At 33.4% G+C, this 17,228-nt stretch overlaps 3 protein-coding genes across 6 annotated transcripts; 2 read left to right on the top strand and 1 right to left on the bottom strand.

Annotated features, from left to right (window-relative positions):
- The first annotated feature begins 663 nt into the window (after positions 1–663).
- LOC124823483 (phospholipid hydroperoxide glutathione peroxidase) lies at positions 664–3,038 on the top strand. Its single transcript, XM_047295690.2, has 2 exons — positions 664–1,081; positions 2,690–3,038. Exons 1-2 carry the CDS (start codon positions 851–853, stop codon positions 2,918–2,920), a joined length of 462 nt encoding a protein of 153 aa, XP_047151646.1. The 5' UTR covers positions 664–850; the 3' UTR covers positions 2,921–3,038.
- Positions 3,039–5,311: 2,273 nt separating this feature from the next.
- On the bottom strand, positions 5,312–7,511 carry LOC124823461 (protein LOL1-like). Of its 3 annotated transcripts, none has more exons than XM_088100063.1 (7): positions 7,400–7,511; positions 7,208–7,303; positions 6,984–7,128; positions 6,479–6,595; positions 6,271–6,378; positions 5,909–6,018; positions 5,312–5,724 (listed from the first exon to the last, which is right to left on the bottom strand). In XM_088100063.1, the coding sequence occupies exons 3-7, from the start codon at positions 7,039–7,041 to the stop codon at positions 5,686–5,688; spliced, it is 432 nt and encodes a 143-aa protein (XP_087956189.1). In that variant the 5' UTR covers positions 7,042–7,128; positions 7,208–7,303; positions 7,400–7,511; the 3' UTR covers positions 5,312–5,685. The 3 variants fall into 3 exon arrangements, with proteins under 3 accessions (XP_087956189.1, XP_087956188.1, XP_047151619.1); XM_088100062.1 differs by having other exon boundaries at positions 6,984–7,114; positions 7,400–7,509; XM_047295663.2 differs by having other exon boundaries at positions 6,479–6,592; positions 6,984–7,114; positions 7,208–7,495.
- A 4,574-nt stretch (positions 7,512–12,085) lies between these two features.
- Positions 12,086–15,579, top strand: LOC124823481 (MND1-interacting protein 1-like). 2 transcript variants are annotated; one of them, XM_047295688.2, is made up of 3 exons: positions 12,086–12,249; positions 12,356–13,862; positions 14,837–15,579. In XM_047295688.2, exons 1-3 carry the CDS (start codon positions 12,212–12,214, stop codon positions 15,338–15,340), a joined length of 2,049 nt encoding a protein of 682 aa, XP_047151644.1. In that variant the 5' UTR covers positions 12,086–12,211; the 3' UTR covers positions 15,341–15,579. The 2 variants fall into 2 exon arrangements, with proteins under 2 accessions (XP_047151644.1, XP_047151645.1); XM_047295689.2 differs by having other exon boundaries at positions 12,096–12,249; positions 12,336–13,862.
- Positions 15,580–17,228: the final 1,649 nt, after the last annotated feature.

The raw sequence follows: 17,228 nt of genomic DNA, 5'->3' as shown, positions 1-17,228 counted from the left end.
ATATCAATAAAATAAAATAATATTTTTTGAGAAATTAAAATTACATATTTTTATTTTATCTTTATTATCTAAATTAATAAAATAAGATTTAAATAAAATTATTAATAAATTTTTAAAATTTCCAAGAATAAAAGTTATCACATAACACGAAGAAGGGAAGGGGTTACTATATTCCTATTTTCGTTTGTACAAGGAATATGTTGATGAAATACAACTACGTATAAAAATTTCTTCTCACAATTTCCACTCATAGTTACATATATTGAAGGAATAACATTTTATATATATATATATATATATATATATATATATATATATATATATATATATATATATATATATATATTCAAACAATATTTTATTTGAATATAATATAATGGTTAAATCATTTTAGATTATAAGCTGGTGAAAATAATCTCGGGACAATAAAATAAAAAGTTGAAAAAAAGAATGAAAAAAATATAATCAAAAGAAATTAATTAAAATGTAAAATTAATATTTAATTAAATCGAAATTTAGATACAATGATGTGTTAGAGTTTTAATTTAATAATTTACATCATAAAAAATATTAAATATAATTACATATTATTTAAGAAAAATTAAAATTTAACTGAAAAATAGAATAATAAAAAATGAAAAGGAAATAGAAAAGGAAGATGGAAGGATGCAGAGCGTGTAGAAAGTGGAGGCGAAGGATTGGTTTGGTTGGGTGTATATAGTAGCCCATGGTATCTCATCTTTCGTACAACGACTGCAGCTGCAAAGTGCAAGCAAACGCGTGCAGTGCAGAGGGATCCTTGGTTCGCTGCAACGAACACCGCGCCTTTTCTCTATACCCTCTTTGATTCATGGGACTGTTCAGAAGGATTGCTGGATTTCTAGGGATTGGAAACCACGATCACGATTCCAAGGATGCCGCCGCCGATGAACACGATGTCCATCCTGGTACGACACCGTATCGAGTCAGAGAAACCGGTCGTCCTCGTAAAGGCTTTAGCGTCCCTGCCCAGGTCGTCGTCGATCGCCACCACGTCCCACCCGTTCTCACTCTCTCTACGTCTGGCGACGGCGGACTTCAGGTCCTTCCTTTCTCATCATTCCAATTCGGTTGGGTTTTATAACCATGCATTTAAATTTTGGGAAACCTAAAAATTCATGTCATGTTAGCGGCACAATTATTGCTTGGATCTTATACCTCATTTGTAATTTTTGACCTTTTTTCTACACAATTTAACTTTACACAAAGGAAAATAGAAAACTTGTGTGCTTACTTTTGTGTGAGATATCAAGGCTCTTGTGAATTTTTGGGACTGTGCAGAGGATAGTAATATCTTTTCATTGTTTCAAATTCTATTATTAAGATTGTAAATAACCCGAGTCTATAGTTCCTGTGTTGAGTATTTGTGTATGTTCGTACGCGACAAATGGATCCCTTTTTTCGATTGGAACTCCAATGAACAATTATTTTAAAATGGTACTTCCCAGGGTCTTGAATAAAAAAAAATGGTCAGTTTAGTTTAATTGTTCTTCATTTGGAACATAGACATTTTTCCTAAACTACATAAAAATAAGGGAATCATTGTAATAAAATCTCAATTAGACGGAAGACAGATAGGTAAAGTTAGTTCGAATTTGCTTACGCTTAAATTCATCTCTCAAACTTTTTTATCTCTTATATATGAGATTGAAAGGAGTATCTTATAATGTTTGTGTTTGGGTAAGATAGTGCAGCTCTTGGACTTCCTACCTCCGAAGCTGAAATTCAAGTTCTAGATGTTGTATCGTTTTATTTAAGTTATATCTTGTGAGGATGTTATGATATCTGATTTCATCAGGGAAAGAGTACATTGGTATGACTTTGTAATGTTGCAGTGCCATTGTGGATAACTGCCTTTGTCTTTATTTTCTTACTTTGTGCTGTTAATGAGGATCACTCTTTTTTTCTAGCTGATAGGGGAAGCGGAACACTTTTGTAAGCTTAAGAATGAAATTGACAGCATTTGGCTTTTATTTGTACTTTAACATAGCAAAATTAGGTTGGAGGTGTCCTACCATTGGTGGAGGGGTGATTCTTGTCATATTCCACTAGAATTAGTTCATCTATGTGTAGTGTTGGAGTTTAAATCTGCCGTCAATGTTCCTCGATTACATGAACGGATGTACTTTACATTCCTCAACCCAAACACAAAGACGAGTATGGGGAGGGGATTATTTAAAACTTGAATTGGTAATGGCAAATTCTTAGACGGTTCGCGTTGTACCATATCTTGTTTCAAAAGTAGCTATCAAATCTGTTCTGCTCATGATCAGCGGATCTTATCCTTGTTTCATGATTGGGAGTTGTCATTACAGCTTTTTTTATGCCCAACTTTTTGGCAGATAGCTTCTATTATTACAGTTACAACATTTGGACGTACTATGTACGAGTTAGGAAAAAATAAACAGCTTGAAGTTAAGACAAAAGACTCCAATCAATGATAGATGAAAGAGGGGAGGGGAAATATAGTTGCAAACTAGGGATTTTGGGGCATTCATGACCTTATGCTTGTGCTTTTACATTTTCTTTTGTCTCCATTGCCTAGTAGTTAAGTCTGAGAGTATCGTGGTCAGATAAATTTTCCTTTGTCTAGTAATTTACTGCCAGCAGGTGTTTAATATTTTTGGGCTGTTGTGTTTCGCTTCATCAGGGTCTGAGTTGGTATACTAAGCATCTTACGATGGACGAAGATGGAGATGTGGCTGATGAATTCCTTGAAGAGGTATTGTCAGTGATGCCAGAAGGACTTGGAGAAGATCGTCATAAAACACAAGCAAGGTTTAAATCGAAGAAGGGGACCAAGGAAGTAAGAGTGAACAAACAGATCCTATTAGATGGGAAAATTATTCTTCATTGTGTGGAACACCAGGGCAGATTGTAGTAAACATTGGTTCGGATATTGGTTCATTCGGCTTTTTCTGTTTAGTTGTGCATACTGTGGAATCTGTAGTTAAACACTAACATTTTAACTGGGCTTTACTTCATGGTTCCTTTTTGCATTTTAGCTGTCTTTCACTAGCTATGAATATATGTTTGGGAATTGCTACACTTGATGAAAACATGTGGGAGTTAAATGTACAATTTAAAGAAGTTAATGGTACCCAACAAATTTAACTTCTAAATCTCATGTCCAAGCTACATTACAGTGGCTGGCAAATTTGTAGGTCTAGCGGTTGTATTTGGTAGACATTGAGTAATATAGATGGGTATCTTGGCTGAGAGGACCACGTGTGAGATCTGCAAAGAAGCTATGAACTTTAACAAGTGGATTTAAGTGTAGTTCGTTGTGAATTATGAGTCTCCATTAAGTACTGAAATCTTGGACGTACTATTCTTCTAACTAATTGACAGTTTGTACTTGTTATTCCTTTTTGGCTACTATTAGCTAATGCTTAAACTGTTGCTATGCTTATTAAATTAATTGAAGGAAATTTAATTTGAGAAAAGTTGCAATCGATTGTAACGGATCGGCTTACCATCTGAATGTTTAAAGAATACTGAGTTTTCTGTTTGTTGTTCAGCACTTCTGCTCAAGGAGGGCATCTTGTTTGAATGCAAGGTTCTCGACCTTTACTAATCTTCTGGGTTGATGTACAATTGTAACGTGGTTGGCCTATTTAGAACAATTGACTTGGTTAGTTGAAAAATTGGCCAAAAGGAACGATAGAAATTATATATCTTGTTTAAAAATTGGTAAGAACATAGTCCTATGGGTAAGGGGATGTCGTTCAAGGTGGTATTTCATATGGGGTTAACTTGCTACCATTAAGTGTGGTTACTGAAAAAATTGTTGTTGCAAGTGATTTATCATGTGAAATTCTTACTTAAAAAGTCTAGAATTCCATTCCTGATTTAAAAATGAAGTTATAACTTGAGGTTTTATTTTATTTTTAACAATGTATCAACTTTACAAGAGGAGAAATATCAAATACGTTTTCAATATGTAAAATAAATGTTTGATTTGACCCAAAAATTTGTGCACATTAAATCATTGAGATGAATTAACCTGCATTAAATATTACAATGGTATTAAAATGGACTAGAAGAATATGAAACATGAATTCCAAAGTGGCCAATGGTTTTTATTCCATATTGTTCCTCTTCTTTATTTTTTTACACAACCAAAGTCAAGACATTTCATTGATCACTTAATGATAAATACATGGTGGCATGTGGTGGTAAACTTTGAGTCTAGCATAGTGTGTTGCTTCTTTTGAAAGAGAATGACAATCGATATTAACTTGTCTCTGTACAAAGTTAGCCATATAGAATATATGTCTGAGTGAGTTTTGAAACTCAGATACCTACGCTTCATTTTTTCTTCCAGAATCTGTGTTTGCTATGTTGACTTTATTTACTACCAGCCCAGAATCCAACTACTTTTGTTCCACATTAATGAGCCACTCTATAACTTCTAATTAGTCATCTTCTTACTCCCTAATATATTTGTAAATTTTAAAATGACAAAAAATCACGTCTCTGAGTTTACACCTATATACGAATTGTAATTGTTTACACCCTTTAGTTACACCTGTACCAATTAAAGAGACTAATGCATGAGATTTCTACCTTTCAGTTTGAAAAAAAAATTATTTTTCATCAATGATAATAGAGCTGAACGAACTCTCATATCTGATCTAAACCAAATCCAATCCAATTCAGAAGATACTGCTTTGCAGCCACAGTCACAAGCACTTGTTATATGACTATAATAGTATGTAGCAACACACGAGAAATAGTGAAGAGACAACGACTACCTTAAGTCTTAACCTCATGATGCACGTCTTATACTTACCAAAGACTAATCTCCATCGAATGTGACATTTTAAAATGAGTGGAACACAGATATTAAACCGAGTGAGCAGTGACATATTCAACGCTGTTGGAGAACACGAGGCAATATCAAAGAAACCACTAACGTAAAAAGAGATGTCCATATCAGCATTCACATTCATCAGTTTTTGCTACCTCAACGCTTCAAGTTGAATACCGAAAAACAAGTTTCTTGAGTTAATCTACCAGAAAGGGTGACTATGTTGCGATTCAGAGATAAAGATGGGATCTTTTGTTTCCTTTTTAACCTCTCTTTTTATATAAATTTGTTGGCATCTTTTTGTTCTTTACAACCTCATCCTGATGAAATTTTACTCTTTTTCTAGAGGACCTTTTGGTTGATTCAAGAGGCACTAAAATCCTATATGAAAGAAATATATGATGTGTTTGATTCTGCTTCAAGCTTCACAAAACAAGTATCAGCAAGGGAAGATAAACCTTATCTAAAGATGCCAATTTTCTAAAGCACTAAGAATCAATAATCTTATCACAAATAGTTATTCCAAGTAGCTTTTAGGAAGACACTGCCTTCGATATTGGAGAACTATATAAAACTGCACTGACATTGACACTGTTGGGGCGACATCGATTCCTTAAAGAGGCTTACACTGCTTACAAATAAAGCAGTACATGGTACACCAATGATACCAAAATTATTTAATTATTTCAGTAAAGGGGAAATAGTTCATACATTTGAGGGGAATTTTCTCTGATATAACATATTCACTAGTTACTCCTCAAGGGTGATGAGATGCAACAATTAAAACCAAGATCGTGGTGTCTTCAACGAATTTTAGAGAAAGATTCTGCCATTTAGGTGCTGAATTTCTGCTCAGTGGTACTTGTTGAGGCCTGCATCATTCAGTAACAGCAATGTAAGCAAGATGTATATAAGAATGCAGTTCAAATTATTACACTAAGTTGCTAAGCAAGGAAGAATGCATAACAGAATTACACGGTTGCTCTAATAAAAAAGAGCACTTTTTGAATCTGTGACGCACTGTAAAGTATTAACCAAAGAAGAGATTGTACTGACCCCAACTAATGTTACAAAACTGCAAACGGCACATTTCACGGATCTTGCTCCATATTGGTACCTCAGTAGCATCTTACAGTTCCCACAGTTGACATGTGCCACTTGATTTGCTGTTACAATGTTCATACATACGAAATAATGACTCAAATAATAACAATTTAGCATACTAAAGAAACTCGGTCTGCATATCAACATGATTACGTATACATAACACAAACACTCGCCATTTTTTATTTTTAAAGCTCATCAGGGAGTTCAAATTCTCTGTTGGATTTTGGTTTTATATTCGGTACAGAGAAACTAACACAGAAAAATTAATCAAAGAATCGAAATTTCATCACAGGCTGTTTGTGGTTTAATACCTTCCAAAGCCAGATTGACTGTGTGACAACAAGAACATTGCACACTTGTGGCTCCACGGATGTACATGAGTAAAGTGTGACAGCCTCCACATACTAACTGGGCCATTTCTGTGCATATGCAACAAATGCTTATGATTCGAAAAATTGGAATAGGTAACAAATTGAACTTCCTAAATAACAAGAATTAGAGAGAGAAAGTGCACCGTACCAGGAGGTGGCACAGTGGTGACTGCATTGCAAACAGCACAGCACACAGAGGTGGCTCCAACTGGGTAAAGCAGAAGGTTTCTACACCCAGAACAGACAAGATGACTCTGCGGACCTGCTTAAGGAAGGTTTTGACATTAGTTTGCATGTATCAAATAAATGACCATTTATTTTTTACCCTTTTCTCTTTGATGCCATGGCTATAAATGTTCTAGCATTCATTGTGTCATTAATACAGGTCCAGTTTTTCAAAATGAAAAATACAGAACTGTACTAAACACATCTTCTTGTTTAATCTTCCATCTGGGAAAGGAAATTTCATTCTCCACTCCCCCTTTGGGTGAACTGAGCATTTCTATTTTATATCTGTGAATCGTTCTAAGGGACTCTGTCCTCAAAACAAGAAAAAATCGGACTTTTGATTTTTACGGAAATAATAATTGTGTAATCATTCTACCACCAACATGAATGAGCAAATAAAGAAAGAGTAGAGTAAGCAAAGGTACCATTTGGTGGAGGCGCATACGGAGGTGGCGGAGGGTAGGGGGCAAGTGGAACCGGCATTTTCTCAAAATACTAAACTCTACGTAGAGAATAAAACTCTCTCTCCTCCCATTGAACAACTCTTGGAAAAGAACTGAAACATGAAAGCTGACGATGGCATAAAAAAACATGGAAAATGAACTGTCCTTTGTCATTAATAGCAGCAGAATCAGAGGAAGAGAAAAACCTTTTACGAAGCAGATTGTGAAAGTAACTAAATTTGCAGACGGGGTAACGTAACAAACGAAGTTCTCTTTCCCTTAGGGAGCCATGCATGAAACAACTGAAAAGGGAGAGATAAAGAAGAACAAGATCAACAACAAGGAAAAAAAAGTTAACACACTCTCAGGAAAAAATTAGATTAAATAGAATAGTGTACTCCCAGTGGGGGCAAACACAGATCCTTGTCAACTGTTACTGCTGAAGTGGAGAGAGAGAGAGAGAGAGAGAGAGAGAGAGAGTTTTTGCATATGTACGAGGACATTTGAAAAAAAACAATGGCCAAGAAAATATGTTAGATGCGACAGAAATTAATTTAAAGAGTATTCAGAAGTTTTGATCCTCCTGTCCAGTCCACCTAGATAATTACGAACACTCTTAGATTCCTCTTTTCAGATTTCAGCTTTGCTGAATGCACTTTATCATATTCCAAACTTTTAATTGTTTGGTTAAACATTTTAGAATTTGAAAAAATTTGGATAATAAACAATACATATGTCAGTTTAAATGGATAGAAATTATAAAGTTCAACAACATGTCCTATATTAAAAAATACTTTTAAGATATACTTCTTCCTAATAACTTGTAAGAAAAATTGTTCAATGTGCAGGATGAGTTGTGAGAGTATAATTAGTGAAGCAGAAAAGGACCACTTTTAACATTTTCCTTTGTGCAAATACAGTGGGAAAGACAGAGAAAACAGAGCGAAGAATAGGAATTATTATTACTAAGATACAAGATGACAGATAAGGAGCATGACTGCTTAATCTAAAATTGTGGTCCTTCCTTTTACTTATATTCCAATCTCTCCCTTTTTCCAAAAAAATTTACATTCTTTTTCTATTTTATTTCTTCCAACTCTTGTAACATTACCAGTTTTTTAATGTACACTGTTCACTCTGGAGATAACTAAGGTTTTGAATAATACAACTATTCATAACGTTAATAATATCTTTTTAATCCTCATATTCCTACAATTTCTTTGTTACAAGAAACAATTTGAATTCGAAATTATTTAAATAACAATTTTCATCATGTTTAATCAGTCTTTTAGAATTGTACTAGACCTAATAATTTTTACTATTGCTCCCAGGTGATATTAATGACAATGTCTCACCTGAGACTTTTTCTTCTTTAATTATTGATAAATATATTGATAATTGATATTCTATGTTGTTACAATATTTTGTTATGATCATGTAGATTTCCAAATACCTTTTAATTATTATGTAAAGTCTCAGTTGGCATATTGTCTAAGACATTAATTTAACTAATAATTTGATCAATTTAACCAAATTATTACATTGGTTTAACCAATAGTTCAAAAAATACAGAAAGAAAATATGAAGATAAATAATTAATGTGCACCACATGAAAGTGTATATTTATCAATTTTCTAATTGGGAAGCATGAACATGAGACTTATGTTGAAATATAGATGTAAGACGTTTAGTTATAACACGTGTTAGTCTCTTAGAAAATATTTTTTTCGTTTTAAAATATTTTAGAAAGGTATATTTCCAAAATAATAAGGTAATTTAACTTCTTCAAAAAGTACGATATATGGCCAATCATAAAGTTTTCAAGAGTTGATTTTTTAAGTAGTAACTTTTATTTTTCTTTAAAAAAATTAGTTTTATAAATAATATGAAACTTACTTGTTCAACGGATCTACTCAACTTAATCGGAAGCATCAAACTCAATAATTTAGAAAATCTGTGACTAAAATAGAAAAAATCATTAATTGTCCACTCAGGTTTCTTTTAAAAGCATTGATGTTTGGCTAAATTTGACTATAGATTGATGGGTCTGTCAAATCCACTATATTATGCTTATCCTATCTTTTATGTTGTGTTTACTTGGAGGTATTTTACTGTTTACGCATAACATGAGCGATGAAAAGAAGAGAAACCCGTGTTTGCTTGAAGAGAATCGCGCGAAAAGAATGCGATTGAATTACGGGATGCGTTGGTTTTTCGTCACCCACTTAGCAGAGGCCATTTGGAGGAATCGTAATATAAAAGTCGAATGTGCCCCTCTCCAATTTCATAATTTCGCGTCCAGTTTTGCTTTGCATGATTAATATAATATACTAGCTCATAACCATGCATTCGAAGCTCGAAATTGGCTACCGTGCACTCATAAAGAAGATAAGGTGGATGGGTGGATGGGTGGAGGAGATGAAGAAGAAAGTGGTTGATGAAGAAGAGGATTGTGCGAAGCTAGAGAAGGCGAAAAACTGTGAAAGCGTATTCGGTTCAAAGACGACGTATCCGGTTACAGGCGTATGAAGAAAACCATGCGAAACCGTATTCGGTTAGTCTCCTGCCGTTCCCCCAGAAGTGTATTCGGATTCGGTTAGTCTCGTGCGTATTTGGTTTCCCCATAAGTGTATTCAGATAGCAGAAGCTATATTCGATTACAAGCTGTGTTGGAGACGTTGCAGCGTGGGTTAACTTCTGCTGTGTGTTGTAAAGACATGTAGATGATTATCCAATTTGTGATACAAAAAAGAGCCAATGTTTAAAGGTTAGTATGAACTCCTTACCATTGCTCATCACAACCCCTTATTTTATTCTCTTTCTACCATATTCGGTTACACTTTCTACATATTTTGTTACATCTTCCACTAATAAATTACATTATATTCAAATAATAATAATAATAAATAATTTATTTTTTATATTAAAAAATAATTTTTATTATTTTTTTCTCTTTATAGTAATTTTTACAATTATATATAATATTAACAATTATCATTGCATATTACTTTTACTACTAATAATTAATGTTAATTTTTTACTCTTTATAAACATTTTTTATTTTATGTCATGTAATATTATAAGTTGTATTCAAAATTAATAAATTTCACTTTCATAACAAATCAATTCATACTACTTTGAACTAAATTATATTATAAGCAAATACTACATTAAAAATAAATTCATTTTACTAAATTATAATTTTTTTACTTTTTAAAAATTAATTTTTTAATTTTTTACTCTTCATAAAAAAATTTACAATTAAATATAACATTAACAATTATCATTTTATATTATTTTAATAACTAGGGACATTTTCGTAATCTTCAATTTCTACCAATTAAACAAATATTTTAAAATTGTCACATCAATCAAATCTTATACTAATTCTCACACACTTTACCTCTAAATCCACTCTCAATTATATCCAAATACACTCAAGTAAACACAAAAAAAAAATACCCTCAAATTCATTCAATCACTTTTCCCAAATCATCTCCCCCGATTAACCCAAATGAAAACACCCTTAGTGGTAACAATTGAATGTACATTAATATTACCACTGACCAATCTTTTATTTTCTTTTTAACTTTAGATATATGCTTTAATAATAGATCCTTGGTTACTTTTATATAAAATTATAAAAATTTAGTTCATAATCTACTGATAATACAAATAACATATATATTCATTAGTATTTTATTATCATAATTTATCGAAGGATAATACAAATAATATATATATATATATATACCTTCATTTGTTCATAATATTTTTAGTAATGATTTTGTCTCACACAGTAATAATGTTTTCAAACTGAAGATATATATAGACAGGTAGTAGTAATGACTTAACTTTACAACTCCTCCTTCTTCTTATTATTTAAATTTTAAGTATGATAAAAGTGATAAAATATAACTAAAGATACAAGTGAATTGAGGTAATTGATAAATAGTATTTAAACTACTTATTAAATGAAATGAAATAAATTTAACATTAAAATTGAGAATTTTGGAAGGAAAACATTTTTTCTATATCTATAAATTGGAACATTTTTGTACAGTTTGAGAAATTTACTCTCTTTATGTTCAGTTTCATCCAGTAGAGGTGAAATATACTTATCCTTCTGTGCAAATATTCTTTATTAGTCATTGTCCTGTCTCTTAGCATGATCGTTTACCTCATGTTTATCCTTTTGTGCAGTGTTATCCATAAGCTTGTAAGTATTTAAAGATTCTGGTTCTTTACGTGTTTAATCATTTATGATTTTTCTTATTGTAGTTAATGATCCTATGATGATATTTACATAATAAACCGTATAATCATTCTTATTTTAAAATTAACACTATTTTTAATTAATTTAATGTAAAGAATGTTATCAATAGAATTTTTTTTAAAAAAATTATAAGTACATATTTAAGATAAAAAAGTAAATAATTATATTTATTACATATCAACTATAACTATGCTATGGTAACTGTCAAATAAATATTAATTTAATATTAAAATATCTTCTATAAATAAACTTCAACTTAAGGGAAGAAAATGAACGAAATCAGAAAACAATAAAAACCCTTTTTATTTATTTGTTTTACTTACTTTAATTTACCGATATTTAATTTTAGATCATGATTTATAGTGTAGCTTTTTGTTTAATGAAAATTGTTAATAAAATATGAAAATATATTTTAAAATAAAAAAATGTGACTGTTATTTACAATACTATACAAGAGAAAGATAATTACAATCTCTCCAAATGTTAATTTTTTTTTTCCGGCATCTTTCCTAATGTTAATAATACAATTTTGCCGATATTATAATGAGAGGAGAGTAAAAGATCAATAATTTATAATGTATTTTGGAAATTAATACTGTAATTTATATTTGCCAATATTTTCCAAAATATGTAATTTCATTTTTAATACATTAATAATATTTTCATAAAAAAGAGTAATAATATCTCGTTATTCAGTGGGACAGGATAGTGTGGAAAACAATTACGGAGGTGCTAAAAGCAAAAGTAGAGGATTGCCCAAACATTTTTGAGGGCGAGGGCCCACATAGAGAAAGCTATAAATTGACCAAACCAGAAAGGAAAATTTGAGGTGGCACTGAGCTTCACTGAACTTGAGTGAAAGAACTGATACAAGCTGAACTCGGCACTCAGATTTTCATTGCTCTGTTCTATGAACGAAACATAGAAGAGGGCAATGAATTACAGTGATAATATTCTCTCCAATAGCCCTCTGTGAGTGTCACTATCCTTATTTCTTTTCAATTTCATTTGTTTTTATCTCTTTGTGTTGAATTACTTCACATTCACAAAATTATTAGAATGATAACATGGGTTTCAGTGTGAAGAACACAAACGATCAAGCTAATTGCAAAACACTCTGGACGAAAGAATCATCTTCCAATTCAGACAATGGATGGATGGTGCCCTATAAATACTATGCTGTCAAGGGTCCCATTTCTGATTCAAACCCTAATGTTGACTCATCCAGTTGGGTTTTGTGTAATGAGGTTCAATTGAAAGACATTTCGTTGAAACGCATGGAAATTATATACAAGGACACTGTGTCAAAGCTTGTTGCTTTGGGGCACAATGAGGATATTGCCGTGAAAGCGATTTTGCTCAATGTTCATTGTTATGGCTCCAATGACTTGGCTACAGACCTGCTGCACTACACCTTGGCTTGTTTAGAAGAGGGGAGCATGGACATGTATGAGTTCAAGCCTGCGTTCTCTGATTTGAAGAAGCTTGAGGAGCACACTCTGAAGAATCTTGTGTCTTTGTTGCAAGAAGTGAGACTCGAGTTAGGCGAGGGTGATGCTATGTGGTGTCTCCTCATGAACGATTACAATGTGTTAAAGGCAATTACCATTCATGTTCCTTTTGTAAGCATGTTTCCTCCTCCTTTAACCGAGCTTGAGAACGAGGAACGGGGATTTAGAAAAGGAGGCTCAGATATTCCTTTGAAAGGGTTCTTTTGTGGTAAGGAGATGACTGTACGTTTACAGAGAGACATTGAGTTCCCGAAAAAATTTGATCTTACTCCTGCCATGATTTGTTCGTTGAAAAGCAATGTTGTAGCGTTTGCTGACGGATACAAGGCCAACTCAAAACAGGTGCAGCCAAATGAAGGAAAATTTCCTGGGATTAGCACTGTTTCGAAATTGGACTCTTCATCTGCTTCTGTGGCCACAATGCTTGGTGATCTGCCTGGTGATTCTCACAATATGAATGACCAGGATGACTTGAAGTCTGTGCTGAGTAAATTTCATCATCTAAATATTGATGAGAACTTGGAGTTTGTGGCAGAAGATGAGAAGGATTCGGTGATAGTCACTCTAGTGCATCAGATAAAGGATCTTGAGAAACAGGTAAAGGAGCGGAAAGATTGGGCACATGAGAAGGCAATCCAAGCTGCAAGAAAGCTAAACGGCTATCTAATTGAGCTGAAAACATTCAGGATAGAAAGAGAGGAAAATCAAAGACTGAAGAAGGGGAAAGAGGCAAATGAGGAGCTTGAGGACCCTACCATGGTGAGACTCTTAGAATTGGAGGAGGCCTTGAGAAAGGTTTGTGGTCAAACGGATCTTGCAACTGCAGGAGTTGGGAAACTTGAGACGGAGAAATCTGAAATCAAAGCAGAGTTAGAAGCTTGTAAATTAAGTGCATCAGAGTATGTCGCAAGCTGCTTGCAAATTGCAAAAAGGGAGAAAAAGTGCTTAAAGAAGCTTCTGGCTTGGGAAAAACAGGAAGCGAAGATAAAACAGAATATTTCAGATGAAAAGCAGAAGATTTTGGAGATACAAGAAGAGTTGGCTCAGATTAAACAACGTGCAAAAGAAGCTGAGGTATGCTCATATCATTTTGAAATCTACATTTTCTGCATAATGGCTTTGAATTGAATGTATCTAACCTGAATTTGGAGTCTGTTGAGTGATTTTGACACTTGTCTAATGTTTATTGAGTTTGGGTTTGTATATTACTGGTTTGGTGTAGTATTTACCATCAGGGACTTGGATAAAATTGTCGTGTGTTCTTTTTTATTTGTTACATTAGGATGTCTTGTGCTTGTAACAGGACAGTGTATGTGCACTGTGAATCATGGGAAGCAAAAAAGAGGAGCTTTGTTCAATGAGACACGTATCTGACTTGGATATTTGAGCAAGGCACATAATGGCACCTACAATCTCAACAGGGTGCTTTGAATTCCTCTCGTTCATTGCGTGTCTATATGCTTCTTGGCATGTGTATAAATATATATACACATGCATGGTGTTCTTTTGGATTATATGCTTGGTCTGTTATTTTTATTTGAAATCAGCCAAAATTGAAGTGATTTCTCTTGAATGAATTCACAATTATACTAATATTCTGGAATTGCTCACGTTAATTAGAAAATTGCTCCAAATTATCTGGTATAGCAGTGTGTATATTTGTATATATGCCTGTTGACGGATATGTGAAGAATTCATGTCTTTTAGTCCATGACGATCCTACATACACGCGTTCAATTTCTTGGTGTCTTATTCGTAATCTAGAAAGTGAATCATATGAATGTTTGTCATGGATATACCTAAATTTTGTTCAGTTCATTGCATTCTGATCGATTAGTATTGATACAATTTTGTCCGCATTTAATGCACTCAATGCAACTTTCTCACCATTCAACCTCATGAAAATGGAAGTTTTTCTCTGGTGCTTTTCTTAATTTTCTGCTCGGTAGTCCTTTTTTCCCGAACTTACTTTATAATTAAACTATCTGTGTATCAGAACATATGTTTGTCTTGAATCCTTTATTCTGCGTAATAATTACTTATGACAGGTCATGAGGGATGAAGAGTTAAAGGCTAAGGAGGAAGCCTTAGCACTGATTGAAGAGGAACGCCGTTCTATGGAAGCAGCTGAGGCTAATAGAAAAAGAAATCTTAAGGCTTTAAGCCTGAAGATGGAGATAGATTTCCAGCGTCGCAAAGATGATCTTTTAAGACTGGAGCAGGAGATTTCGTGTCTCAAAGCATCTGCACAGTCTGCTACTTTGCCTACATGTGAGTCTGAGGAAGCAGAGCCCCACACAGAGATAATTGCTAAGCTACTGCAAGAATTAGATAACGTGCCGGATTTTTTTGGAAAAGAAGCCACCGGTAATACTTATAGAGAATGCGTTATATGTGGAAAATATGAGGTTTCCGTAGTTTTCTTGCCATGTGCACACCAAGTTATGTGTGCCAGTTGCAGTGAAGAGTATGGGAGAAATGGCAAAGCTGTTTGTCCATGCTGCTGGGTTCCAATCGAACAGAGAATTCGTACATTTGGGGGAAGTTCGTAGTCTTTGGGTTGGGGTGTGGACATGATTAAGAATAGTTTATTTACATAAAAGCTTTGTTCTGACGTCAACTCAACGTTTTGAAGGTCTGAATATCTGTTATTAGCTAGAAAATAAGAAATAGGAAAATAGGAAAATAAGTGTTTTGAAGGCATTAGTCAAGGATTATAACATATAAAGAATTGAATAGCACCAAATACTGTTCGATCTTTTGATTTATAGATAATTATTCTTTTATTGCATGGTTCCTGGGCTCGAGACTAAGAAATAAGCAGCTGCACTATCTGCGTTGGTTAGATCTTATAAATTTGGAAAATATACCTAGGGTGCACAGTATTTTACCTCTAGTTTATTTTTCTCAGACCACGCTCTTTTATTTGCTGTATCCTAAATCTCTTTAAAATTTGTGCAAAATTAAATAAAATGGCATATTTGTGGTTAATAAGACTAAAACAAAATAGTACTCGAGTAAAATAAACTTGATGGAATTTGATGTTTTACTTAAACGTTTGAGAGGTTTAAAGGCCATTTTTAAAAAATAAATGAATCGGGAAGTGTTTGATTATAGGATGATTATGTCAAATGTATTCTATGAAGGTTCTATATAACAAGATCAGGCATGGTTAACCTATTCTTCTTTTTACTTTTTCTCTACGATGAGAACCCATTTGATGACATAAAAACAGTAGAACGTAATTTTACTTTGACCTCTTTATTTTGATAGTGTAGAACTTTAATCTCTATAAATGTAACTTAAGGTCTGACAGCATATTAGACGGGGTTGAATGAGGCTTAAATTTTTGTTTTGTTGAGTTATGCAAGTAGTGCGCAAGGATGATCTCATTTTGGATAATTTTTTTTTCCACACCAAAATGAAAGAATCGGACCTATCCCTCTCCTAACATGTTGGAGAAAACTGAAGAGTACAGATGGCAATTGGTTTGTGGAGGCAGATGTTGAAATCTCAAGCTTCGAACGGATGGAGTCATGGAGAAGTTGGAAATGCACGAGAGAACCGCTTACTAATATAACAAAACAAAAGAAAAAGAAACAAGATCAAGTAACCCCAGCTGTTTGAGGACTACATTTAGATTCAAAAAAGCTACCTTAAATATCAAATATGTTCATACCATATTATGGCTATTATTGGTTGTATTCCCGTGAAGCCCAAGTAGTCAACAACACCTTTGAACGCTACCATCACTCTATCATTTGCACAGTGCCATAATGCAGCTGGCAGCAGCACTCTTTAATGCCAATGAAATGAAACTATCAATTATTAGGTAATTCAAGATCTTTAACGTGCTTATAGTCTTGATCAATCTATACGTGAGTTCTGATTTCAAAGTTATGAGAAAGAAAAAAATTAACAGCATCTAACTATGTGATTTTAAATGATTCAATGAAGAATTACATGCACTACCAGCACCTTGCTTTGCAAATGAAATGTGACTCAGTAACAGCCTCAATGAGTTAAGAGTTAGGTCAACCAGAACCAGACAGTTTAAACTGGGATTTGCAAGTAAATATTGCACCAGCACTTAAGTTCTGCATTGTACTTTTATGTACGTAACTTGGTCGGTGCAACTTGTCACCTTCACCATACTCAGCATCAAATGCAAGTATTTCTACATATAATTTACATGATGTGGTGGAGAAAATTTGAAGCATTCTTTGCCGTATTTTAATGGCTTACATGTACCCTCATAATATTGACCTCCATAAAAAATACACTGACAACATAATCATCAAGGTAACAGGGAACCAGTCACCACAAAAAATAGTACCTGTGTAATTGGAGTTCCCTTCTCTTTTTCAACTTTTTAAGACTTGAGAGAGATACTCAGTTTAAAGCACTGCCACTTTAATGGAATACACGTGAAGCTAGAAA

The sequence above is a fragment of the Vigna umbellata genome, chromosome 10 (assembly GCF_029865625.1).
Source record: "Vigna umbellata cultivar VRB3 chromosome 10, Vumbellata_1.0, whole genome shotgun sequence".
Lineage (NCBI taxonomy): Eukaryota > Viridiplantae > Streptophyta > Magnoliopsida > Fabales > Fabaceae > Vigna > Vigna umbellata.
This window is presented reverse-complemented; position numbering and strand designations above follow the sequence as displayed.